The 27,712-nt window shown below is 34.9% G+C and overlaps 2 protein-coding genes across 3 annotated transcripts; one reads left to right on the top strand and one right to left on the bottom strand.

Annotated features, from left to right (window-relative positions):
- The first annotated feature begins 667 nt into the window (after positions 1–667).
- LOC120340641 (copine-3-like) lies at positions 668–17,788 on the top strand. Of its 2 annotated transcripts, XM_039408952.2 has the most exons (15): positions 668–887; positions 1,102–1,281; positions 2,828–2,902; positions 2,999–3,073; positions 3,789–3,962; positions 8,496–8,591; positions 8,745–8,834; positions 9,880–9,939; positions 10,590–10,703; positions 11,083–11,209; positions 12,172–12,305; positions 12,809–12,923; positions 14,019–14,140; positions 15,135–15,294; positions 16,632–16,772. In XM_039408952.2, exons 1-14 carry the CDS (start codon positions 729–731, stop codon positions 15,273–15,275), a joined length of 1,662 nt encoding a protein of 553 aa, XP_039264886.2. In that variant the 5' UTR covers positions 668–728; the 3' UTR covers positions 15,276–15,294; positions 16,632–16,772. The 2 variants fall into 2 exon arrangements, with proteins under 2 accessions (XP_039264886.2, XP_039264884.2); XM_039408950.2 differs by lacking the exon at positions 15,135–15,294 and having other exon boundaries at positions 16,632–17,788.
- A 5,860-nt stretch (positions 17,789–23,648) lies between these two features.
- On the bottom strand, positions 23,649–26,898 carry LOC144432138 (uncharacterized). Its single transcript, XM_078120243.1, has 10 exons — positions 26,311–26,898; positions 25,797–26,030; positions 25,656–25,734; positions 25,196–25,305; positions 24,988–25,125; positions 24,793–24,920; positions 24,474–24,694; positions 24,172–24,284; positions 24,014–24,105; positions 23,649–23,938 (listed from the first exon to the last, which is right to left on the bottom strand). Exons 2-8 carry the CDS (start codon positions 25,801–25,803, stop codon positions 24,206–24,208), a joined length of 762 nt encoding a protein of 253 aa, XP_077976369.1. The 5' UTR covers positions 25,804–26,030; positions 26,311–26,898; the 3' UTR covers positions 23,649–23,938; positions 24,014–24,105; positions 24,172–24,205.
- Positions 26,899–27,712: the final 814 nt, after the last annotated feature.

The following is a 27,712-nucleotide window of genomic DNA, read 5'->3' as shown; positions in this document are numbered from 1 at the left end:
CGCCATATGGATAAGCCGTCTTATCGGCTCTCCTCTCCCCCGGGATAAATATGTAAACCCTATCCCTATCCTATCTATTTTGATGATATAATAACATCACGTGCGTCGCGACGTCACAATTTAGACGCGTGACTTTGAACTGACGTTTGATCACGTGTGTTTTGTTGTCCATTACGTGCGTGACGCCCATCTTCTCATTGCTGACTTTCGATAGTAAACAAAAACGGTGACCGCTTTCTTCGACATCAGTGAAGCGAATGTACATGGTAAAATGTGTACCGTATTCGAAGCTTGTGACTGTGTGAGCTGAAAGACGATGGTACATGCAGACATGACTGCGTTATAACATATAAGACAGTGAGACTGCTTAATTCTGTACAGTACCGGTACCGGTAATCCCTGAATCCGGTGACCAATACTGCCAGGTCATGTCATAAGTTATATCAGTATATGCAGTACGCTACAACAGCAACAGACTGTGGAAATGTAAAATGGTCAAAAATAGAAGTACCTAAAACACCAGTACCGGTATAACACTGACTCACATCTGCACATGCTTAGTTTGAGGAAAATTTAATGCTTTAGTCTTTATCCTGTTATCAGATATTCTTATATTAGTATATTGAAATATCTTAAATTGGGAATATCATTTATTGAACTTAATTCAGTAATTGGTATTAATACTGTAATAAGCCTAACTTATCTGGGAATTTGTCAAGCATCAGAAAATGCAGCAGCCAGGAATTGGTGCACCACCACCACCTACAACATGTAAATCAAAAGTGGAATTGAGAATTTCTTGCAATCATTTGCTAGACAAAGATATATTGTCAAAATCTGATCCGCTTTGTGCATTGTATATCTTACAAAATGGAAGGTGGAGCGAGGTAAGATTTTAATGAATTCTAATTTCAGAATTTAAACATTGATGAGGCGTGACTTGGCAGCATTGTCACTTTTCTGTTTGAATATGAATATTCTGGCCAGTCCTAAATTACTATAAAGCAATCTTCTAACGTTTAATATATATGCAGCATTGGTAATTGACTATTTTCCAATTACTTCTTCTTACTTCTATTTATGAATTTAATTTTTTTACAGCATAGTCGAACAGAGAAAGTGATGAACAATTTGAATCCTCAATTTACGAAAACATTTGTTGTTGATTATTATTTTGAAGAGGTTCAAAAACTGAAATTTTGTGTTTATGACATCGACAATGCTACACAAAGTCTTGCAGATGATGACTTTCTCGGTTCCATAGAATGTACATTGGGACATGTAGGTTATTGATTATTGACTCATTATATACTTATTCATCTAATGAGCACTCAGCGAAGCCCAGAAATAATTAAATATTCAAATACATACATAAATGGTTGCATCCAATATAGTATGTCACATTTTTTCATATTATAGAATTATTATTTGGTTTCTGCGAGACTAACTACTCATCTTTCTTCTATGCTTTTGTGCCGGTGGATCCGTATGCATATATTGCAAGGATGCTGTAGCAAGAGTAGAGATAACAATCCTAAGTGATTCAAGAGTCTTGCTGCACACTAACACAAATATATTCCTGTAACGTTTCGTCTGACCAAGATATTTGGTTTCTGCGAGACTAACTACTTATACTTATCCTTATGGTCAGACGAAACGTTACAGAAATATATTTGTGTTAGTGTGCAGCAAGACTCTTGAATCACTAGGATTATATAATTATTATTTCAAAATTGGTCATTTTAATTATTGTACATCTGATAGTCAGACAAAAATTACATTTCACTTAACTTGTAGAATTGTAAAAAATTTAAAAAATAACTGCAATAACAAATTCAATTTCTGTTTGTTGTTTACAAGATTTCTGCAAATTTCTCAATTGAAAATGACCTTTTTTAAAACATGTTTCAAAATATCATTTCAGATTGTATTCGGGATACTGTATTATTCCATTTTTGCTGTCCCTTGAAGCAGGGGTGTGCAACCTTTATTTAATACATGAGGGCCAGATACAAATAACTAGTGAAAAATTACGGGCCGCATCTTTATTTTATTCAACATTACTACTAGTTGCAGACACAAGAATTTGGGTTATTGATTTCATGGCATGCTTTGTTCGCTTCGCACAAGCTATCTGTTAGGGCATTGTCACGTCATAGTACAGGCTTTGCAATGTAAAGGAATTGGAATTAATCTCACTTTCTAGATATAATTGAATTAAAAACGTTACGTTGGCCGCACACCATTTCAAACTGGCACTTGACTGCAGGTTGCACAATTTTTTCTTGTGGGACGCATTTGGCCCGCGGGCCGCATGTTGCACACCTCTGATGTAAAGTATTCTATTGGAATATAATACCTGATTTCTACATTTCAAACACAGTCACTTAAGCTGTAACTTTGTTTTCAAATTGAGTTATTCTGTAATAATAACATTTAAGTAATTTTTACTTTACATTACTTTATTAATTAAAGATGAATGAAAATATTCTATAAATACCTGGTACTAAATGTTTTTGAGCTATTCAGAATGTTTGTCACATGACATAAGCTATAAGTAAAATACAATGATGCAATACCTCAATGTGACATATTTCACTAAATAGTAAATATGGAGTGATCAAATTAGATTATTTACTTTTGAGCATGATATAATACTATATTTTAAGTAAAGTATTTATCACATTGTTATTTATTTAAATACACCTGGAGGTTTATTGATGAGCCTTGTTTCATCACAAAAAGATAATTTTTTCGTTAATCTTTTTTGTAGTAAAGGTTATTAAACTTAGTCAAAGTTTGTTATTTATTCATTCTATTTTAATAGATTGTATCAAGACAGTTGGTCACACAACCGCTTGTCCTCAAAAATGGGAGACAGGCTGGTAAAGGGACAATCACAGTAAGTATTGATTTGATTATGCATTTTGACATTAGTATTTGTCAAACAAAAACATTTACAGACAGTTAACAATGCTACAACTTTCGTTTTGTTAAGATTTCAGCAGAAGAATTGAGTGGGAGTAATGAAGTGGTCTTTCTGCAATTCAAAGGAACCCATTTAGATAAGAAGGTAATGTTTAATTAGATACGGTAGTACTAATTTTTTGAAGTGCTACTGTGTATTTTGTAACAGAATTGTTTGGTTATATATATACCTTCTCTTTGTGCTATTAATTTTTTTGAACTATTCTCTGAGAATATTTCTATTGCATCGTTGATTAGTCTTAGTGTCATTTTAATGTGCTTTTCCAGCTATAATAAGTAACCCATTAATATTTGATCGTGGTTTCTTTCAGTTTAGGGCAGTGTTCTTAAATTGTTTAAGCCGTTCCCCCATTTTTGAATTTGTCAAGTCTCGTGCCCCACCTCAAAAATAACTAGCTAACACTAAGCTACTAATAACAGATAGTATGTTGAAAGTATAGTCTAGAATTGGTAACACCATGGGGTCAAACATTCTCCACGCTAAGGATAATAAAGATACAAGCACAATAGCTCTCTGCAATCTCTAAGTCTAAACAATAAAGAAATGTAAATATCCAAAATAATGCGGGCAAGATCAAATCTTAGAAATATTTTTACTTCTAATTAGCTTCGCGCCCCCTCAAAAAATTGTCTATGGCCCACCGTTTGAGAACCGCTGGTTTAGGTATGCAAAATATTTTCATTAAATTGATCAAGCAATTACCGGTACCATTCCTATAACATCCAATTTGAAATGCTGAATACAATACTTTTGTGGGTGGGTTATATACATTATCGCTATAACTATATATTTTTTTCAGGATTTTTTTGGTAAATCAGATCCTTATTTGGAGATATTTCGACAAGCATCAGATGGGAGATGGTTGCTAGCACACAGAAGTGAAATTATTAAAAATACATTAAATCCTGTCTGGAAACCATTCAAAATTTCTTTGCTTACGTTATGTGGTGGAAATTATGACTCTAAATTACAGGTACAGTATGCTTGTTAATAGTTTAACAGCAAAGGTTTATGTCGTTCAATGTCTAAAGTCGACTTTGGTGTCGGATTCTGTGATTCGTTCGGTGACGGTGATTCAATGTTTGGAGACGGCACTGGACTTTTGTATACTGCACTGTCTGTTGCATCCGGATCCAAGCTTGCAGGCTCGTCATGTTCAAAATGATCATCTTCAGATTCAACCAGTTGCTTTTCATATCTATGTTCTTGCTCGATCTTCAAGTCAGATTTAATAATCTGGTCAATATGTCTCCAACTAACATTAGGAGCGACACTGACCAGATAAGTCAGTGGCCCTATTATTTTTGTTTTTTCACCACGTTTCCATTTAGAGTCTCCACGGTAATCTCTAACGAGGACTATTTCACCAACGCTAAATGATCGCAGAGTATCCGCACTGTATATTGTTTTTCTTCAACGCGATTACGAATGTTAGGTTTGATCAAGTCCAAAATAGTACGAAGACGTCGTTTACAGAATAATACAGACGGTGCCTCGCCCTTCGTGCAAGGAGTGTTTCGATACCCTAGCAAAAAATCATCCAAATGTAAGACGAATTTGTTGGCATCATTAACTGAGCGCATAGTGCGCTTGTACGTTTGTACAAATCGTTCGGCAGCACCGTTAGATGCTGGATGATAAATTGCAGATTTCTTATGCTTTATACCATTTGCTTTCAAATAGTGTGCAAATTCATGTAAATAAAAAATGAGGCCTATCGTCGCTCACAAGATATTCCGGTAAACCATATCTAGCAAAAAGACTTCTTATGACACGTATAGTACTATTGGTGTTAGTTGATGACATTTTAATAACTTCCGGCCATTTTGAATATGCATCTACTACTATTAAAAACATTGCCCCTTTGAATGGCTCGGCAAAATCCACGTGGACTCGGATCCATGGTGCTTGGGGCCACTCCCAGTGATGTAGAGGAGCTTTCGAAGGTTCATTTTGCTGCATTTGGCAGTCATTGCAATTTTTAACCATATTTTCTATGTCTTTGTCTAACCCTGGCCACCAGAAATAACTTCGAGCAAAAGATTTCATTTTCACAATTCCAACATGCAATTCTTTACACAAACGTGATCTCCAAGAATTTTGTATAATCACTCTTGAACCCCACATCAAACAACCATCATGTGTCGGTATTTCACGTTTATGAAAATAGTAGGGTTTGATACTTGGTTTCTGCGACTGGGACAATGACCACTCTTTATTACAGTCATATACTTCCATTTAATCAGCGCCACAACACGTTTGGTTTCTAACCTGTTTACACGTTATCGGCAGAGACCACAAATGGCAAAGCTGTTTATTGTAGCATCAGTAATATCGTCTTCAGTTTCGTTCTCTTGTCCTTGCAGCGGCATCCTATATAACCCATCTGCGTTACAGTGTTTTGCCGTTAGTTTGAATTCAATTTCATAGTCCAAACCTGCTAGAAACAAAGCATATCTCTGTAGCCTTGCAGCTGTTGTAGCAGGGATACCTTTTTTGAATGGAAAATAGACGTTAGAGGATGGTGATCGATAACTAGAGTAAATTTCCGCCCACATACGTAACAATAGAACTTTTTGACTGCCCAGATAATTGCAAGGGCCTCTTTCTCAATTTGTGAATATTTCCTTTGCGTCTCGGCAAACGATTTTGAAGCAAATGCTGTGGGACGTTTAGAACCATCTTTCATTACATGAGACATTACCGCCCCGAGACCATACTGTGAAGCATCACAAGCCAGTTTTAAAGTTAATGAAGGATCATAATGCGTTAATACAGTGCTCGAGGTCATTAGCTTTTTGGCTTCAAGAAACGCTTTTTCCCAGTATTTAGTCCATTTCCATCTGCAATTAGCCTTGAGCAGACAGTTTAAAGGATACAGAACAGATGACAAATTTGGAATAAATCTTTGATAGTAATTAACCATGCCAATAAACGATCTCACTTGACTGACGTTTTCTGGCCTAGGTGCGTCACGAATGGCTTTAATTTTTTCTTCCGTTTTGTGAAGCCCATTACAATCCACTTTGTATCCACAAAATTCAACGCTGTTTTCAAAAAATTCAGTTTTACTTTTATTCACTTTGAGATTATATTGTTGCAAACGCATAAGAAGTTTTTCAATATTGTCCAAATGCTCAATGTTATTATTACCCGTTGTTAACATGTCATTTGATTCTTGGAACCCCGTTTAATATTTGTTCAATTGTTCTTTGCCAAATAGCCGGGGCGATGCTATGCCAAATGGAAGCCTATTAAACCTATACAATCCCTTGGGAGTATGAATTGTCAACAATTTCCTCAACCTCTTCAACCTCCATTTGTAAATACGCTTGTTTCAAATCTATTTTGCTAAACTTTTGTCCTCCTGCAAGAGATGTAAAAAGGTCATCTATTGTTGGTAATGGATATTGATCTACACCAGGGCTGGGCAATTATTTTTGATATCGGGCCACATTGATTATCCAAAAGGCAGTGGCGGGCCGGACTAAGAGTCAATTGCGCGTTTTTATTGCATTATATTACACATTTAAATAAGTACTATATTTATTGTACTTTGTTAGAATTTTTATTCAGGGCACATTTATTAAAACTAGTTTAAAATATAAATCTCGCGATTTCGAGACATCAATACATTGGATCGGAGTGACAGAATGCTTGCATAACAATGCCGAATTTTATCATTAATGCTGAAAAGTGAGTAACAATGCGCAAATAGGACCCTGTCTTTGGTGGCCTAACATCGCGATTCATATAACTTTGCTGTCATAATAGCATTTTTAACGTGAACAAGGTTCGCGGAATATTTTAATGCACTGAAAGTTGTTGCGAGCTTAAAAGCTTGGGAATTACTGATCTAAAATACCTGCGGCTGCCGGAATATACTATATATATCTATTTTTTAAATACGGATATATTTAAAATGTATTAATACGGGCACATCAAAATGTCTTTCTTTGTGTTTTCATCTTAACTCGCGACCGCTTTGACAAAATATAAGCATTACAATTCTGAAATACCACCGCATTCCGCGGACCTAAAAATGTGAGGTAAAGTGCCAGATTATTTTTGGTCTTGATTTTGTGAATTCGACAAATCTGATCTGTTCCTGCAACATTAACATAGCTCTTTTACCATCAGAAAAATCCCTACGCCTGCAATGAAAGCACACCGAGTACAATTCATTTTAGTACCATAAAAATCGGTTAAATTTACTTTACATTAATTATCTTATATAACAGCCCCCGTCGGTAGTTTTAGAATTGATCAAACGGTACACCGCGCCCACGAAAGCCATGCAAATAAAATGTGTGCCGTAGGCGGCAGAAATTTTTTAGTTTCCATTTTCTACAACAGCTTTTTTAATCTGTCGTGAGCTTTCTGAATCATAACTTGTTTCTGTTCAGTTTTTAGTATTTTATATTGCCGCTCTAAAATCTAGATTTAGGTTGCTTGCAGATTCACTCTTTCATTTATGAGTATCTTTAGCATCTCGTCGCCGATGATTATAGAATACCTCGTTTTTGGACACGTTAGTGGACCTATGGATCATTTCAATATTATGTTGTTGTTGTTCTTGTTCTTTGACACATTATGAAAAAGTCGCCTTTCTCTTTGATTACTGGACCAAATGCTTTGAAATTTTCAGTGGTTAAAGATTGATGTTTTTGCCAGAAGGCTATTACTTTTATTTTTTAATATTGGTCAAGGATTGAACCTATGGATCGTTTTACTTTTATTTGAACACCTAGTGGAAAACCTAAAAAGGCGCTTTTATGCTGGCACTCTTCTTCTTGTTCTTTTGATCACATGCTCATCAAACGCCGGGGGTGTGTAACGAAGTTCTTGTTTTCTTAACGGAGAATGGCGTACAGCGCCGTAGGTACCGGTAGCGTTAAATGTAAGGACTGCTTCTCTCTGATTAACGTATCCTTATATTTGAGCTTTGCTCTCTTGTTTTCAATGGTTTCACAGTTCCGTATAACAAGAGATATATATGTTGAGGGAAACTCTTTTGCTTTTGTGTAAACACTATTTATTCTGGTAAATTATGTAGTAAATAATTTTAATAAGACGTAATGACGTAAAACTTCTTTCTATTATTGAAAAAAAATTAGCATATTATATGGGAATGGTATTCAGAATTCTTTATTGTAGTGACTCCCAAACTTTTTATTATTAAATTACTCCCTTTCCTATTTTTCAAATCTTAATATTTCCTCCCTCGTTACGCTTAAAAGCTACTATATTTGTTCTCTTTGTGCAATCGTTACTTGATCCTTGGCTAGTGTTATGAGCGAGTCGCACTTACGCTTTTGTACACTTGGGGTAGTTTATGCATGCATGAATAAGCATAATAGTAATATTAAAGAATATAATTATTCATTCTACGGCAAATACTAAGCAATTTCTTCTCTGCCTAAATTCCTTCATTTCCCGGTTGGGAATAATCGTTGCTTCATTGTTACGAGTAAAAAATTTTGATTTATTTCTCATTTTATTTTAGATGAAAGTGTGGGATTGGGATAGTGATGGTTCATCAGATTTTATTGGTCAATTTGAAACAAATTTTCGAAGGTTTTTAGAATCATCAAGTAGTACGGTAAGCCTAATCTTGTATTATTTATGATATGTTTCATACATTCACTCCAAATAAAGAATAGACGATCAAACACCTACCCATTTTTATTCAAAAATTCTCAATGTTCAGCACAACTGTTGCGATTGTTTTCTACAATATAAATTTTTTTGTCAGGTTGAATGGGAATGTATCAATGCAAAGAAAAAGCAAAAGAAAGGGGGAAAATATAAGAATTCTGGCATCATCGGACTCATGTCTTGTAAGGTTTGTATAAAGTTTTTGAAACACCCGTTAACTATCCTTTGGAACCTTAACTCTCTTTTTCCTAATGATATATATATTCGTACTACCATCCTTGGTCATAATATGACAATAATAGTTATTTTCGGACTATTTTACGTTTATGTTCATGTTTTGTGAAGTATTCCCGCACTAACTAAAATCATTTTTGGCTTCCAACTATGATCCGTGCTTGATCCGTCAAAATTTTTTTTTTGTAAATTTTTTATTCTACTACTAGGTGAATTTTATTTGTGTAGGTATTTCAAAGCTTAGAGATACACTAAAGTATTTGTCATTACTTCAAAGATAAGTCATTTGATCGAGCGGGAAACAATTTCGCGCACATAATAAACAAACAAAGATTCCAGACAACTATCGTGAACATGCTCTTACATATCATTGAATATTTCGCGTTTCGCTTCGCTTGCGAAGCTGAGTCTGGTTTTTCTGCAAAGGTGACGTAATGCTCTTTGAGCAGAGCGCTTAAATCTTGTTTCTTTGTAACACGTGTTCATCGGAGCGATGAGAGTGTGAAACGTTCTCTCAAAATTTTTGAAATTTCTCTCTTCTTACCGGCGTAAGGTCGAACAGTTTGCGGAAACGTCATCTGGGCGCGTTTTAGTAGGAAGACGCGAAAATAGGCTTTTCAAAGAGATATTGGGGGTGTTCCTGGCACGTTTGGTTAACTAGTCATTACATATTATAAAATGGTGCAAAAAGTCGATTGTAACCAGCGGAAAAAGAGGGTTAATGCAGAAAGTTCTAAAGAATTTACATACCGAAAAAAATAGTGTTCCCAAAGTTTGAAGCATTATTTTTATTGAATAATGTCGATTGTTATTGAATCAACTCTATTTATCATTTTCAAAACAGTTTGTTTCTCATTGGTGTAAGTTGCCATGGTCCAGTGCTCCCAACAAGTTTTTGTTGTTTAGTTTCAACCATTACAAAGATTTAACCAAATAGGTCAAGTGAATTGTGTTAACCCAATTTATATCCCAGACTAACCTATTTTTTACTGTTTCAGGTGGAAACTGAATATACCTTTCTGGATTACATTATGGGTGGATGTGAAATAAATTTTACAGTAAGAAATGATTAATATTTACAGTAGCAGTATAAGAAAAACATTATCATCATAGTTTTTGCTATTCTTTCTTTCAAAGTTAGCACCTAATTTGTAGTTAGATATTTTACTTTGAAAAAAGAATATGTTGTATTCAGATTGTTATTCAAATATCTTTTTCAATTAATGTTCTATCAGACTGTAGATCAGGGGTTGGCAAGGTTTTTGGATCAGGGGCCAGAAATTTTGCCCACCCAGACTGGTGGGCCATGTAAGTGTCACGTTAAAAGTTACATTCAATAAACGATATTTATGTGTTACAAAAGCAAAAGTGAAAAACAATAAGCCTCGTTCGAAAAATAAATTTAATCGCAATCTCAACAAATTTCTAGATTTATTTTTTAGCTAAAACATCGAATTTTGGTTTTAGTTTGGTTGTGACAGCATCAGGCGAGCCAGATTGATTTTCCTAAGAGGTCGAATGTGGCCCCCGGTTCATAGTCAGACCATGTCAGATGTATACAGAGGTGACTTTTGGGGTTTTTTCACCCATGTTGTAAATTGTAACAAACCATTCGCAAACATTCAAAAGTACTGATAAATAGTTGACCGCTAATCATTTCTTGTATATTCTCAATTCATGAATTTTTAATTATTGCTTCTTGTTATAGGTTGCTATTGATTTCACGGCGTCGAATGGCGATCCTCGAACACCACAATCATTGCATTTTATGAATCCATCTGTTCCTAATGAATATGTGAAAGCTTTAAGATCAGTGGGACAAGTCAGTACATCAATTTTAATTAAGCTTTTGTTTTTAGAATAATTATCATTTTTTTCTTTGTTTCCGCGGAAACAAATTATCAATCATATTATTAACTGTTTCAAACAATCGGGTCATTTTGTGGTGGGAAAACACGATTTATTTTTAAACAATGTTTAAAATTGATCTTTATTTCAAAAAGCGATTTCAAAGAATAAAGATTTTCAATTTTGTAGTAAAATTTTATTTTTCATACTCAAAATTACGGTATATCTAATTTGCATCTTCCTGATAAAAATAAATCACAATTTAAAATCCTACATAGCCAAAATGAATATTATATATAAGACCTTGTGTAGTACATATTTATTATGTTAGGTCTATTTTCGTATATTCATAGGTTTGTCAAGATTATGACACAGACAAATTATTTCCCGGACTTGGATTTGGCGCCCGTATTCCACCACAATATCAAGTATCTCATGAATTTCCTTTAACTTTCAACTGGCAGAATCCATTTTGTGCTGGTAAGTAGCAAAAAATAGTTTTCATGCATGTTTAGACTAAGATATCAAGCACAGTAAAAAAATTGAAATTTGTATCAAATTGACATCAAAAGTATTCTCCCACCTATTTTTTTACAATTTTTTATCATGCCAAAGTCATATGAACTATACCTAATGATTCTCCCAATCTCTCAGGATCTAGTGCCATTTACTGACACATAATACACCACCTTGATTATGCATGGTTTGATTTATTTGTTGCTTGTGACTTTGCTCCGAGGCGAATTCTCATTGCCTCTTCCGAGTAAGTTGTATGACTTTGCTTCAGGCACATTGTTTCAAAAAATTTAATTATGAAAATGAAGTCACAATTGAATTCTGATGTGGAAAAAGTAGCCTACTGTTGCCACCATTCATTTTATATAAGGTCCTGTATGAGCAACAACTGTTATCTAACGATATGTAAGGGGCTACAATTTATGGGAAGGACTGAAATTATTTTGGTTCAGCAATGGGTGTAATAGGCTATGAGGTGTACTATGCCGACATAAATAAGTTTAATCAATTATATATATTTTAAAACAATAAGTAAGAGTCCAATAATTATATGGAAACACCCATCTTTAAAGTTTACAAGACATCACTGGGATAAATATATGTAATATAGTTAAGATAACTGATATTTCTTGTCTTATAATCCCAAAGACTATACTCTGCCTCACTTATAACTTTATAAGCCAATTTAGTGATTTTGATTACATCTTTCGGCGCCCCAGAAGTATGTGTACCAATATGGAGGTAACGAATTTTATTTGCTTATTTCACATGAAGTTGTGTAAAAGGACTGAAAACTATGGGCAGGAGGATATTCACTTGGCTAACGCAGACAGTCCCCAAACTTGTAATAGAACCAAAATAAGGAAAATCAGAATAAAATTATGGCCTAACTTTTCTGAAACTTTACTTCTTTTCTCTATATTCAGGTGTTCCTGGTTTGGAAGCTGCATATCAGAATTGTATATACCAGGTCCAGCTTTATGGTCCTACTAATTTTGCTCCTATTATTAATCATGTTGCTAAGTTTGCTTATACTGCGTCACAAGAAAATTCTGCCAAAGTAAGAATATATTGATTCAAAGATGAATAAAACAATCATTTAAAGTTGTTACATTCATTCTTGGTGTGTCGTAGAATCATGCCATGTATGAAATCCCATGGGAATAAAATATATTCAGGGCATTCATTTTTTTCTTCATCTTTTTCATTGAAAACGACCTAATATTTTATATAGAAATTTCATATCGTTTAACTACCATTAAAGATGGACACCTTCCGGCATCCCTTAATTCACCTACAGCCAACCTTCATAACTATTTGCCTAACTATAGCAATATGCCCATGAAATGCACATCAGTAAATTGAATGTAAATGAAGCTTTGTTTTTGTTCCTATGATTAATATTGTCATGAGAAATTATAACTTCCTGAATCCTGATGCCACATTGAATTGATTTCATATCATGAATCATATACTATCAATTAAATCAGTCTATCAAATTTATTACAAAAAGAGCATTTTCTATCTTTTTTTGGTATCTTAACAGCTGTTCTTTCTATTCAGAATTACTACATTCTTTTAATATTAACGGATGGCGTTATATCTGATTTTGTTGATACGAAAGATGCAATTGTAAATGCTTCCTATCTTCCAATGTCAATCATTATTGTTGGTGTAGGTAAGGATCGAATGTTACTTATTTCAGCAGTCATCGTACTTTTATTTAACAATTAATGAGCTGAGTTTTGAAAGAAATCAGGATAGGTATACTGATTTAATACAGCGGTTCTCAAACTTTTTAGGCCGCGCCCCCTTTTTTAGAATTTATCAAGTCTTGTCCCCACCTCAAAAAAAACTTTCTAACAATAAGCTGGAAACGAGAATATCGGTCAGAGACCGAAGACTCATCGATCGAAAGTTATCCCAAAAACGGCGCTCTTACTCCATAGTGACACCTTGTGTCCCATCACTAATTAATTAATAACTCGATTATACAACATAATTCACCCAAAATCAATAGGCTTTTGGTCCGAGATATGATGAATGCACATGCAAAATCTGGAGCAGATTCAATCTCGCTTTCATGAGATATCGCGTGCATCTAACAGACAGACAGACAAATACCTATCAACATACTTACCGATTAAAATCATCAATAAGTAATAACAGATAAGATAGTAAGGCAAAAGTATGTTTTATTCAAACTACACATTGAAAATATGTGGATGGAACATAAATATCCAAAATAAAGAAATGAATATAACCAAAATAAGCCGGGCGAGATCAAATCCAACAAATATTTTCTTTTATTTTTATTAGCTTCACAGCCATGCATAAAATTGTCTGCGCTCCACCATTTGGAAACCACAGATCTAATATAAAGCGCACACTTTTTTATCATATATATATATATATATATATCAAAGATAGTCCGATTTGTAGATCTCCCAACTAACAGTGTGAAGTCTGACAGTGTGAAGCTGACATGAATTGTTTCAAATTTTATGTCAAATGGTATCCACTGGGAAATCTCTGTTGCAATTAAACTCAAATATGGGTTTAAGTGTCTTAGTGATTACTTAGAACTCTTCTTATTATCTATATTCTTTCTTCATTTAATTGTAAGACATTGCTTTGAGTAAATTAGCATAAAAAATGGTCATTTTCTAGAATCTTGTTTTGTAACAAACACACGAAACACCTGAATAACACTGTATTAATTGCAAGTATGACCTACAATTAGAATATATTCATATTTGAGCCAACATTTCAGGAGGTGCTGATTTTACTGAAATGAATGTATTAGATGGAGACGAAGTTAGATTGATGTCAAGACGTGGTCAGCCTTGTGCGCGAGATATTGTACAGTTTGTGCCTTTCAGGGATTTCAATAATGTGAGTTCTTGCATGTGCATGATTGGTTGATTATGTTTTATATGGTAATTGTGTTTTAAAAGGCACATGAATTTGCCTGTCCTATTTACATTTTGGTAGAATTTTCAAAATTAGGCTATATATGTGCAATGGGTTCCAGTCTTCCAAATAATTAAACCAAACCTTTGGCACCCATAAATTATGATGTTATAAATATATTAAAGCACCTGTGCCTTGTAGGCAGGTTGATGAACACCCGATTCCCCGGTTTAAACTGAGCAGGGGTGTGTAACCTTTAATACAGTGGGGCAAGATAGAAATAACTGGGTGATATTTTATATATCATAGCCTTTCTAGTGATTGCAAGCTCTAAAATTTTGGTTATTGATCTTATGACTTGCGTTTTTCGCTTTGCAAAAGCTAGCTTTTAGGGAATTGGAATGTCATAGGCATAGATAATAAATTGGACTCAGGTATGGGCTTCAGCAAAGAGATTGAAAGTACTCGCACATACCAGATTTAACTAAATTAAAAACTCGTTTCGTGGGCCCCACACCATTTAAAATAGGCACTTTCCGAGGGCCACACGATTTTTTCTTGTGGGCTGCATTTGGCCTGCGGGACTTTGGTTGCACACCCCTGCTTTAAACGATTTCTAAAAATATTTCTATTGCCTCTAAATTGAGTACAAATTACAAATCAATACTAAGTTTAACAGTATAAAATGTTAATTTTATTTTGATCAAATCATTTAATCGCTGATACAAAGGAATAATTTACTCTACGTCTTTATTTAAATTAACATAATTTATTCAAAAATTATTCATAAGTTCATAAAGTATTCGGACTACCCGCATAACCTAATGCTGGATATTTGCATGGTGCGATTATTTGAATCTTATTCTTTTTTAAATTCCTTAAATTTTCTTTTATGATATTCTATTTTTAAGGTGGGTAAGTGTAGGCTATATTATAGGCTTTGACCAAATATAAATTTCACTAAACACTAATGTAGGCTCCTCCTCATGAATTGGCAAAGTGTGTTTTGGCTGAATTACCGGATCAAGTTGTCGGTTACTTCAGAAAACGAAGCATCAAGCCCGAATTGTCATCCACTACTGGGCCTAGTGGTCCACCACCGGCCTATGCCACATAAAAAAAACTTATAGGACTGGGTAAATTCTGCCTGCCTTTGTTTGTGCATTGGAATGCTCATTGGTGCTAACCTAATTGTTACATTCTCATTCATTTTAATGGGGCACGGTTTTGTTGAATTGCACTGCACACTGGATTTAAATTCATCTGTTTTATTATGATGATAGGAACTAATAATCCTTGTTGGTTAATCATTTCATGGTCACCTTCATTAACCAAAGAAAACAAAGCACAAATATGTATACATGAACTATTTATTTAACCAAGTTATTCCAATCGAGTGTTTTTTTTTTATTAAACAAATAAATTTAGATTAAAACATTGGTCCACAGATCCAGAAAAAATAATAAACAATGAATGATGGAAAATACAATTTCTTTTTTTTACATTCGGTGTAATAATAATAATTCGGAAATTTTATCAGCGTAGGCCTAACAACTTAACGAAAATGACACACAACGGCCCACATTTTGTTCAAAGTTTGATTAAAATATAATTGTTTATATTTCTATTCAAATTAGTACCATATTTTGCATGGTGGTGAGTTAATATCTTATAATTATATGTGTGTAAAATTCAACCCATTCACTGAAACGACAATTGTGTGCAATATTCTCAAATGCAAAAGTTGATGGAACACTTGTTTTCACAAAGAAAATGCAAGCTATTTATATATTGGTGATATCAGGAGAGAAATTTACTCTTGAAGATGCGAACATTTTTTGGCAGAATTGGCCAAAGTTCCTCTTATATAATTTCGATTTTGCAGCACAATCAAACATTCATTCTTACTTTAATTCTTTGTGTTTTGTACAGCTTTTGCTAATTTATTTCAAAATTAGCAATCCGTTGATTTAGTTTTTATGTATTTGCTCCTTTTGTTATGTTATGCAGTTTTCTCTATAACAGAGGTGGGCAAAGTTTTTGAAACAGGGGCGAAAAATGTGCCCCCCTAATCTGGCGAGCCATGTAAGTGTGACATAAAAAGTTACATTTTATGAACAATATTTACAGCGTTATAAAGAAAAGGTGGGAAACAATAAGCCTCGTGCAAAAACTAAAGTTAACGGCAATCTCTACAAATTCCTTGAGATATTTTTAGCTAAAACTTTCAAATTTGATTTCAGTTTGGTTGTGGCAGCATCAGGCGGGCCAGATTGATTTACCCAGCGGGGTTTTACTTTGCCCACGTCTGCTCTTTTAGCATACTAAGTTGGTTAGCAAATTTAGTTTGTATATTTGGTTGCTATTGAGCTATTTATACTTGGCAGCTATTTTTGGATTTTCTGCAGTGTTAGTTCAATCTGACATCTGTTGTTTATTTATTAATAACATAGCAAACATCCTTTTTTTTCAGTCGCCTCCTGAGTTGTTGGCAAAAGCTGTTTTGGCAGAAGTTCCAGGACAAGTCCAAGCTTATTTCAAATATCACAACATTCATCCAACACAAAGGCAATTAGCACCAAATGCAGCAGTGAAGAGACAAGCTCCTCCTCCACCTATGTAGCATTGGTGATCGAAGACTAAGCCTCTGCCACATTCATTTCTTTGCATTTATTTTCCATTTATTCAGAGATAAGTGATATAGTAACTGGATCATTTTACATCATAATCATATACTACCTAAATTTCTTGACTTCCATTCGATTTTGATTAAAATGTTTGTACTAGCATGGTGTCGCCTTTTACTTGAAATGTTATTATCTTGAAAATTTCCGTAACAATTACCGGTACATTTGTTTTTATGCATACTTCTTTCAAATGTTCAATCATGTTTGTATGCTGAAAGTGAAAAACACTTAGTTAAATGTTTGAACCAATACAGTGACCTGAGTGCATACATCCAAATTTTGTTAATACCAGCAGAAGAATGCTAAATACAAAATCTAAATCCTAGTTGAACAGTGTTAGTGAATAGTAAATGGCGACTATCCTTATTAGTTATCATTATTACTAAAACAGCTTGTCAATGGATTTTTATCATCTGGAATACTTTGATTTCTATTATTAGCAAGGATTTTATCATTATTTTGATAATTAAGAGATTGTATCTCTTTAATGTAAGTTATCATTGTTGCCTACCTTGCGTGGTGTATCTGGTTTTGGCATTCCAATTTCTTTATTCTTGATCTACGTACTAAGTCAGGCTTATTTTATTTCTTTGTCATCTTTTGAAGTAGCCTTTTGCATTTTTATTAAGATTAGCAGATTCATGCTAGAAATTATATACTCGTCATTTTTACTTCTATTTTTATATTCTTACTTTTTTGATGGTTTTTGATTAATAATTTGATAAATCGGTGTTTCATTGTTGCTTAGAAGTAGCTTGCTATTATTGCCTTATGTTTTGCTACCGTCTTATCAAAAAGACGTGTAAAGTGATCAATTAAATTTCAGAGATTAAGTGAATTTGTGATATTCCTTTGTACTATTTTGCCCCAAATGATAATTTTCAGTCTGTACCAATAATTTGTTATTGCATAAATTAACATGTCAATAAAGTACTACTTCCGAGTCGATTAGTTTCAATATAGTTGGATACAGAAAGAAAAACATATAGTCTCAAAACACCTAGTTTTACACGAGTTGCTTATAGTAGGTTGAATCATCAAATTTTTACAATGATAAATAGGAATTCTTATCATACTCGAATGTACCAGTAGATCACCGGCGAACTCTATGGAAAATCTCTCATTCTGTAGGAGCTCTTGTTAAAAACTGTATTTTTGAGAGGCTCCAGTTTATTACCATAGTCCCAAGGTTTGGCTTTGTGCAAGAGATCGATTTACAATGCTCCGGTTAGGTGTGTGTAACATTTTCTGACAGCGAGTGGTGCAAAAAACGTGAATGACCCATCATAGATTTTCCACCAACATCTTGTTGATCTGTCTTTTTGTTGGCTGGCTGTATTTTTGACGCTCCAGAAGCGTGTACACCAATATGGAGATAAATAATTTTGTTTGCCTACTTCACATCGAGTTGTGTAAAGGGACGGAAGCCTTTATATTATATCACAGAGAATGATAATAGAGAATTCACTCGCGGGTTCAAAGGTCGTTCCACATGAGTAAAGAGGTACGGAAGTAGGAATTGCGATGTTTTTCTCAGCGCGATCTATTTCAGCGTTGGCCGTTTAGTGTCAAGATGTCGCGGGTTCGTATCCAGCCAATCCATCAGTTCAGGGTCATGATTCGGTAGTTTGCTTTCAGAATTATTAAATATGTTTCTTTACTGTATATCCTGAGAGTGTAATATTACAGAACCTGTGTTATTAATTTATTTATTCATGTGCTTGCTTTGGGTGGTAACCGACTCAGATGACTGTTAATGGTCGTATCGTTACCACCCTGTCATCTACCGAAATCTAATTTTACTCATTTTGCTATCATATATATATTGTATGTGTTTTCTGGTTTGACGAAACAATAAATTCTCTCTCTCTCTCTCTATCAATATTGTATTGGCCTCTGCGATTGAAAACCACTGTATTTTACTCTATTTTTATTGGACTGCTATCTTACCATTTATTCTCATACTAAATCGATGCTAAAACCGTTATCTGTCTGAAATCAGCCACATAGCCTAATTAGTGAGAAAAAAAAGGAGTGTTGATTAATTAAAAGTCAAAAGCATTACCACGTTTAGATTGTCAATTTGCACAATCTCTGTAATTAATTATTTTTCACATACCCAGCCTATCTCTAGATTATTACTCAGTAACTTATAAGTTATCTTACTTACTGTTATTCATCTGTAATGGCTACTAACGAGATACATGGAATTGTTGAGTTCCTTTTCGAGGATTTCAATAAAATCGTAGAATTTCCTCATTCGAAAGCATCAACACAAGTAAAAAATAGAAGAACTCCGGAAGTTTCCGATGATCAAGTTATAAAATTAGTCAATAACGTAAGATCCGACTTAGAGCTAACATTTGAAGGCTTGAATATTATAAAAGCCCTCATGCAAGTCTTTGCCAGAGAGAAAGGAGCTGACCAATTCATGCTAAAATTCTCTCAATGCTCACACCTCTCGCCAAAGATGTTCGCTGGGCATACGGAAAATTTTTTTACAGCGAAAGCCATGTTGGAAATAACCAACTACATTCTCAAGCCACTGGATGACAATGTAACATTTGCCACCCCGAAGAATTTATTTTGCGAACAGGTCGACAGTTATGAAAAAGGCATAATTGAGTACATTGCAGGATATACCCTGAAAAAAGGGTATATTAAATTTGCAGAATCAGCAAAAGCCCTGGACTGTCTCTGTGCAAAAAGGCCCTCCCATTCAACAATCCCATTACTGCAGTTCCCGGAGGGAAAGCTAAATTATCCAACTCAAGCATACTTGTTACTATTAGAAGGGGCTTACCAAAAAGTAGCGCAGGAATGTGCTAAACAGCCACATCTTATTTGCAGGAATTGAAAATAAGTTAGAAGAGTCTCAAAACTTTGATACCAATGACATGCTACCCTATTGCAATGGACACAAAGAAAGTGTCAAGATAGCAAGATATGTAACAAGTTTATTTATAAGAGTGCTTTCACATGCATATGCAAGAATGTTGTTTTACAAATTATTCAAAAAGAGGGCCCCGGGGTCTGGTGTCTGTTCTAGAGGTACTAAACCAGATTTGGCAAGAATCAGCAACAGTCATATTTTCAATTAATTTTTTTTAGTAACTGCTAAAATAAAAAGCTTGAGGTACTTGATTGAGTCTATTGTTTAATTATTGTATGGGCCGGGTTATCTCAGTGTTTCTCTTATGTACCAAACAAAAAGCACCCAATTAAATTTGATTCGACTAAAATACACAAAGTCTCAAATACACCAGGCAATAAACTGCATCATCCACTTCAATCTTCTGCCATCCAAACTTGTTATTTGATTGCCATGCTATTATAAAACAGCACTAATAAGTTTCCGAGCAGGCTGTGAAGTCCAGTAAATTTAGACCATAATTCAAATTTGACGAAGAGTTCGAAACAGGCTACAACAAACCAAACTTTTACAAAAACTTTATTGAGTCTTACTGAATTTAATTATCTATTGAAAATACTCTAGTCAATTCAATGCTTAGTTTTTTAGAAAAATTTGAATGGGATATTACGATAAAAATTTGACTCTGATTAATTCAACCAAATTTTGCGCACAGCTACGATATAAAAAAATGTTGGACTTCCGACTCCAAAGCCTTGTGTGTATGGTCAAATGTTTCGAACAAAAGACCAATATTGATTTTACGGCAACAATCCACGATATTATAAGAGAAAAAGCATAATCTGCATATTCTAAATATCGTAAGTCATGATTGCAGCCGAAATTATGCTAATGTTCATTTTTTTGATGGCAATGGATGTTCACAGTCTGACCTCTTGACAAAATTGTTCGCAGATGACACCGGTCTTCTGGACAGTGCGAAATCTGTGTTGACCTTAGAAAAACATGTAAATATCGAGATGGCAAAGGTATTCGAATGGATGATTAGCAACAAGCTAACAATCAATATTAATAAATCTAAAATTGTTCATATATGCCCTAAACAACGTCATCAAGTCACCGCAATTTCTATTAACATCAATGGAACAGAGATAGAATCTGTCCCTTCTTACAAATATCTAGGACTAAATATAGATAACTGCTTACGTTGGGATGTCCATGTTAATGATATTCGTAAAAAACTTTCTCGAACTGTAGGTATGTTAGGTAAACTTCAACACTATATAGATACAGCAACCCTTAAATTGGTATATTTCTCACTTTTTCAAACATATATCCAATATGCTATTGTAGCTTGGGGATCCGCATCTCAATCAATTTTGCATCGAATTAATGTACTTCAGAACAGGGCGGTTAAAATCCTTTATCGTTCGTCTGCTCGCATAAATCTTAACATAATTTATAACAAAATTAATGTTTTAAAGCTTGCAGATATTTATAAATTAGAGATCTGCAAGCTTATGCACAAATATCACAACCATTGTCTACCAAGTGCTTTTGATGGTTATTTTATACGACAAAGTACTATACACACACATAACACAAGATCAGCCTCCACACACTCTTTTTATTTACGTCGTTTGTCACATTCCATAACCCAAAATTGCCTAAAGTACACTGGAGCAAAAATGTGGAACAATTTACCAAGTGAGTTAAAAAGCATGTCCCACCAGATATTCAAATCAAATCTAAAAAGACATTTAGTGTCTCAATATATACTTTAGGATGGACAAAAACTATTAATTGTGCTATGTTACATGAAAAAGTATTACTAATTATGTTTCATATTTTAGTATTAGTTAACATCAACTTACGGTACCGGTACCAGTTTAAGCAATGGAGTATTCCTATCACAGTGCTTCCTATATTCAGATATTTCTATCATTGAAGGACTCCATAGTCTAGTGATTTTATACCAACATATATTTTCACCTCAACAAATGTCAATATTGTTTTTTCATTGTATTCTTATCACAGTCTGACAGTATCATATCATTTATATTTGTTCCTAATATTTTTCTTGTTAGCTTACAAGCAGTACGGTACCGGTACTGAGATAACGCGTCAGGACACCAATGGTGAATATTTATTTCAACATCCAGCGTGCTAATTTCACTTTATTTATTTACCTGATCGGTGTCCATTGCTATATCGCTTCATAGCACAACCACGTTGTGGTCAGGTCACCTTCAAAATTCCCCAGTTATTCTACAGAACAACATTTCGCTACAGCTAGGTCTATGCAAACGGGAAATCCCCCGTTATCGCTGCTATTATGGCACATTTAATGCACGGTAATTTTTAGTAATAATATATAACAATTGCAATTAGTTAGCTCTCTAGTAAAATTTATATGGTATCTATTTGTTGAAACTCTTCTCCCCGATCTGTCAAACTAGGTGTTAGAACCTTGGGTGTCGCAGCTCGATAACCAGTTTTGGTTCCCCGCGGCTTCCCTTCCCCAGTAATTTAAATATCATTTTTTCTATATATTTTTGCATGTGTTTCTTGTTTTTTACTGGTTGGAAAAAATAAACTTGACTTGACTTGACTTGACACATATGTCTGTCCAGGCATTCGCTTTCCCATAGGTTGTATTACCACCTTTGACCTTCTTGATGATCTTACTTTGCGAAATTTGGGTTATTCCATAGAATACTTGAGATATGTCTGGATTGCTTGATCTAGATCCAAGTTGTCTCTATGAATGTGATGCTGCGGATTAGATATATACATGGCTAGATAGATACCCATACAGTTCAGCCCCCCAAAAAATCTCACCAAATTTCCGAAGAAAGCTTCCAAAACATCCTGATTAAAGCAGTGCAAAGACACATATTCCAAACCATTTGCCAGAAGGTAATTTCACATCTCTATGAAATTGTGTGTGGTGAATTTCAGTCCCTCTAAGGTTGGGCGAGCCAGAAAACTCTTTTCATCTCCACCATGCTCATTCTATAATTGTTTTCAAGAATAAATAATGCATGAAAATAACAATAGCCAACCCCAAAATGACATCTCTCTTTTACAATGTTAGGGCATAATGAATACAATATAATCTTCAAATGCTATGGTTGTAGATCTTTTTAGAGATTGTGATCATATTGAATAAAATCGCACAAAAAATACAACTCACTTCCCACTCCAACAGTGAACCTATGAAGTCATTCTTCAACCAAGACAGCCTATTATCGTCGACGCATCGTATGGGGCAATTACAGGAACAGTTGACAATTTCATACCATCTGAATGGACGATACATGCATAACTGACACAAAAATAGGGAATTTTTTTTCTTTTAAAAAATGACCGACTTACTTTGCAAACATCAAAACAAATTTGGCAGTTCCATTCGTCCCATTCATTGATTTTAAACATTGGCCGACGTTCCAGCTCAGCACATCAGTTGCAAGATTGACTTTCATCTGAAAATAAAAAAGATTTTCCCAAATCACTCTGTATTAAAAAAAATTAGTTATTGAAAATCCTGTTACCACAGTCAAGGGCATTGGCAGCGAATCAAAAATTTTAGTTGAAATAAGTCCATTTCAGGGATTTCATCAGCGTGTCGTGCGGCCAAACCAACACAATTAGACTATTAGCTTACCTTACTATATGGTGTTAACTCTACATGTGATGGACTCAGTCTGGTATGGCCAAGGACCTGAACAGATTCCTGCATATAAAGATCTTTAATATGCCTCCACACAATGTCCTGGCCACCTCGGCGCATATGCTTCTTCCCACCAACTTTTGATGCATATAACGAGTTTCGAACAGTCTGAACAAATGAAAAAAAGACTGTTGAAAATTAACGCATCATGGTAAACATTATACAATGCCATTTGCCCATTTCTTTTATTACCTTGATCAAATGTGATGGATCAGAACATAGGTATATGTTCCTGTCAGAGTCGCATATATTAGGAGCAAACAATACACCATCACAAGGCAATTCCAAGTTGCCACTTAAAAGTTGGAAAAAGCGGCGGTTGGTACTGTGACCATCTGCGATTACAGCAAGGATCTTTACGCTTCGGCTCTCACATTCAATTAAAAGTTCCCAAAACACCCGACAAAGCTTGGAGGCTGGGGAGTTACGGGTTGCATACCACGCCAAAGGAATCGACAGATCTCGCTTCACGGTTCTAACGTAGAATACTGAAGAAACATGTAGAACATTAATACTGCGTTACATAAAAAGTCTACCGTAGTAAAACCCCAGTAACAACTTACCTAAAATGTGTGAAGCAAGCTGGTCATTATTGCCATTTCTTTGTCCACGAAACCAATCAATTTGCCGTTACGACAGACCAGATTTTCTCTAACTGTATCAGAGATTCATATATATGACAATGATGTAAGATTGTAAATAAAAATTTAAGTGAGCTTACCCTTCATCTCACCGAGAGCAACAAATCCAATCAATTAACCCTTGTCTTTGATGACTCTCTCCATTTCTTTCAATGCCAGTTTGTTAATCCCAGATTGTGGTGGAATGACATTTCTGCAAAAATAAAAAATAAATCAGCAATCGCAAGTCCCTGACCAATGTATGATATAATAAGTAGACAGATAATAGACAAAATATTTTTTTTAAATAGACTGAAAGAAAACAACATGGCCGAATGGTTATCAAAGTTAATTTAAATTCACCATAGTACACCCCAACAATTGTCAGAAGCATTACATTTACCTGTAGCGATTCAAAGTGCTTGGGGAAGGGAGAGTCAGCACCTGACTTGTTCGCAGATGATCATAGGCAGAAGGCGATCTGCAATAGAGTTCCATAGCCCAACGAATCACATCTGGATGGTACCGACGTGAAGAGGGGTGAGCATTGGAGTTGGCAAGCTGCTGACCAAAAAACATTTGCTGCCAAGTATTCAAGATGGAACTTTCAGAAGCGAAAGTGGCCTGTGAAAATATTCACAAGTCAGTCATACAATTAATCTCTTGAGTCTAGTACATTAAAAATTATTTGATCGTGAAATGAAACAAAAAGTAAACATGACCTTGATCATATCATGCACAGTATCATCAACTTGCAACATGACCTGGCTTGGATGGTGTTCTTCCTCGTCATTTTTGAACTGTTCTGACATGCAGCTGCTGCACATTGGGCATCCAATTGACACATCCACTAAAAATATCCTGCAATCATATATATGCTCTCGAGACAGTCGAACAGCGATTTTTTACTAACATACCAATTGTGCTACATGATGTTGACCGATATATATTTTTGATATTAATTTTGTCACCTCCCCACGACAAAACTGGGTGAACCAATGTACTGCCATCCCGCCGATCAATACCGCAACACAACTCCAATTTGCCTAATTTGTCTTAAATGGATAACACAAATTTGAGTTACAGAATAAAACAAAGGTGAACTTGTCAAAAGAAAATGTATACCTAAAACAGAATTCAGAGTATCACATCTGTCAAATCCTAGCTTTGCAATCTCGACTTTCCAGCCAGAAAAATGAGCACTTTGCATTGCACCATCTTCTCCATACTCAACTCTTTTTTCATCATTGTGTAAAATTATTTCAGTTTGTTTTAGATTGATAAGTTGTTAGATACAATTTGGTATGTCATATGGCTCATGGGTATATTTGTGATTTGGTATTTGCAATTTATCTTAGCTATTTACTCTGTACAATCCTGTAGCCTCCTAGTATGAGTTTTAATATTCTGCTATCTAAAAACGTGCGCTACAATGAAAAACTGCTGAACTTACAATTCATGCTGTCAAACTCAATTACTACTCAAATGACACAGCAACAAAATAATTGAAAACTAACATGTTATCCTATTCTCTGCAAGTTGAAAACCAAACTATAATTGATAACTTCTGTTTAAAAACAACTACCTTATACTAGGCACGCAGTAATCATCCTTTCTCATCTCTGCAATAAATTTTCCTCGGTGCTCATACAAAGCCCACTTATCTGTATAAAAAGTTCAATCAAAATTTGCTTAACAAGCAAAAAAAAATTCTACAGATGCATACCTTTCATAGATTGCGACAAGTATGAAGTGGCACTGACCAAACTCCTAGTAGATCGATATCGAATTTTTTCCGGCAGTGGTTCACGCACAGCTGGGAGAGGTCTTGTTTTTTTCCTGGTACACAGCTGAACTCCTGGGAATATTTCTGCATGGAACTGCTCCGAGTCTTAAAGAGCTTTTTTTCCGATGCCGAAGTATATCGGTTCCCAGGAAAAGGTCTTCACATATTGAGGCCCTAAATATAAAAAGGTAAAGTATATTGGTATAACAATATGAAGATGTCAAAAGCTAGCTATGGTCATTTTGTGCAAAACTTGAATTAAATGCAAAACAAATTAGATGGCTTGGTAGGCTTAGCAAATTATAACGATAAATATACGATTGGAAAAATTAACAAATATTCCGGGTTTCTGATAATCCACACAGCAGAATTTTTGAACGCAATTACTCAAATATACTATTATAGGCTGTATAAATTTGTTTATATGTTTAGTATGCCTAGATAAGTATATTACGTTTCTTTGTGCAGCATAGCCTTGATGTTATCTCCTCTGCTACTGTCTCTCATCGCCAATAAAAAATTGGACAACCCCTCCCGGTGTTTCCTTTCCTGAGGAGTCTTTGCCAGATCGGGCCGAAGAACAGAAAATAGTGTTTTTACAGACTGTCCTGCTTTCCTAGACTTGACATAGGAGTAGCTGCATCCCGGCACTGCACAATGCGTTCCAGCTGGCATAGTAAAAAAATATTTAAATCACTTAATATATATATCTGTATATAACAATACTCACGTATCGATACCACAAATACTTGGTTTGCTTCTCCAAACTGTGTTCTCTCTTCACATAAGTTGAAATAAAGGATTCCTGTGCAAGTACGGTACCTACGATTAGAACTATATGTACCGGTAGATAGATTAGAGCTAAGTTGTCTACAATACTGTGGTACGGGCCTGAAAGCAAAATTACCGAAAATGAAATAGCAATATCTGAATAATATTATTGCTACTGCTGTCAGTTCAGCAGTTACCTTACCGGTGCCAGGTTATCGTACCGTGTTAGGTCAAGTTCACAGTCTGTGACATAAATATCGCATCGAAACGAAAGCTAGCGTGATTTTTAGAGCTAATCTACTCATATATATATATACGAAGCGTTACAAAATAACTTAAAAATGCCCGCAGCTTGGGGCAACAAAAAAACTTCGGTCAAAATATTTGGCGGCAAAGTTAAGCGCTGAGAAGGTCATACCTCTTTACTCATGCGGAACTATGACGTCACACAGAGGTGGTATCTCTATGTTGACCCTCTATAATTATATAGAGCAGGGGTCGGGAACCCATGGCTCGCGAGCCATATATGGCTCTTTTGATGACGGCATATGGCTCCCAGAAAAATCTATTATTCTAAGATTAAGCTTACTATTGTTACTGAACTTCAAACTATTTTATAGCCAAATTTGGCAAAAAATTCCCAATACGTTTGACAACGCGGGCCCAGCGCATGTCTATGTTATGCAAGAGAATTACCAGACAGGCATTGTGACAAAACATGGGGATTCTGGAACATATATTGTGACATCACAAAGCGATAGAGTTTTAAAATACTACGGAGATGCCTAAACGAAAAAGGGTGATGAGTATCGTAGATTTCAACTTGGGCTGCATGTGAGCAACCGTTCAAGGCCCGCAGCGACAACATGCAGCATCAGAAGTCACATTAAATGTATGTGTTGACTTTTGAGTAAACGTTTCAGGCCTGATTAAGTGAAGAAATGTGATATGGCTCGCACGGAAATGCAATTGAAAATATGTATATTTTAGGGCTCTCTTGACCAAAAAGGTTCCCGACCCCTGCTATAGAGTGTAGAGTAGACGGTGTATATTCACCCACCAACTTTTTGTTGGCCGGCTATATT

The sequence above is a fragment of the Styela clava genome, chromosome 14 (assembly GCF_964204865.1).
Source record: "Styela clava chromosome 14, kaStyClav1.hap1.2, whole genome shotgun sequence".
Lineage (NCBI taxonomy): Eukaryota > Metazoa > Chordata > Ascidiacea > Stolidobranchia > Styelidae > Styela > Styela clava.
The sequence above is the reverse complement of the archived record's forward strand: the minus strand, read 5'-3'. Positions and strand labels throughout refer to the sequence as shown.

Coding starts and splice junctions, on each gene's coding strand:
- LOC120340641 (XM_039408950.2), top strand. CDS start 729: ATGCAGCAGCCAGGAATTGGTGCACCACCACCACCTACAACATGTAAA. Junction 3,963..8,495: donor ATTATGACTCTAAATTACAG/GTACAGTATGCT, acceptor ATTTTATTTTAG/ATGAAAGTGTGGGATTGGGA. Junction 11,210..12,171: donor GCAGAATCCATTTTGTGCTG/GTAAGTAGCAAA, acceptor CTCTATATTCAG/GTGTTCCTGGTTTGGAAGCT.
- LOC144432138 (XM_078120243.1), bottom strand. Junction 25,126..25,195: donor TACTCTGAATTCTGTTTTAG/GTATACATTTTC, acceptor TATCCATTTAAG/ACAAATTAGGCAAATTGGAG. Junction 24,921..24,987: donor AACATCATGTAGCACAATTG/GTATGTTAGTAA, acceptor GGATATTTTTAG/TGGATGTGTCAATTGGATGC.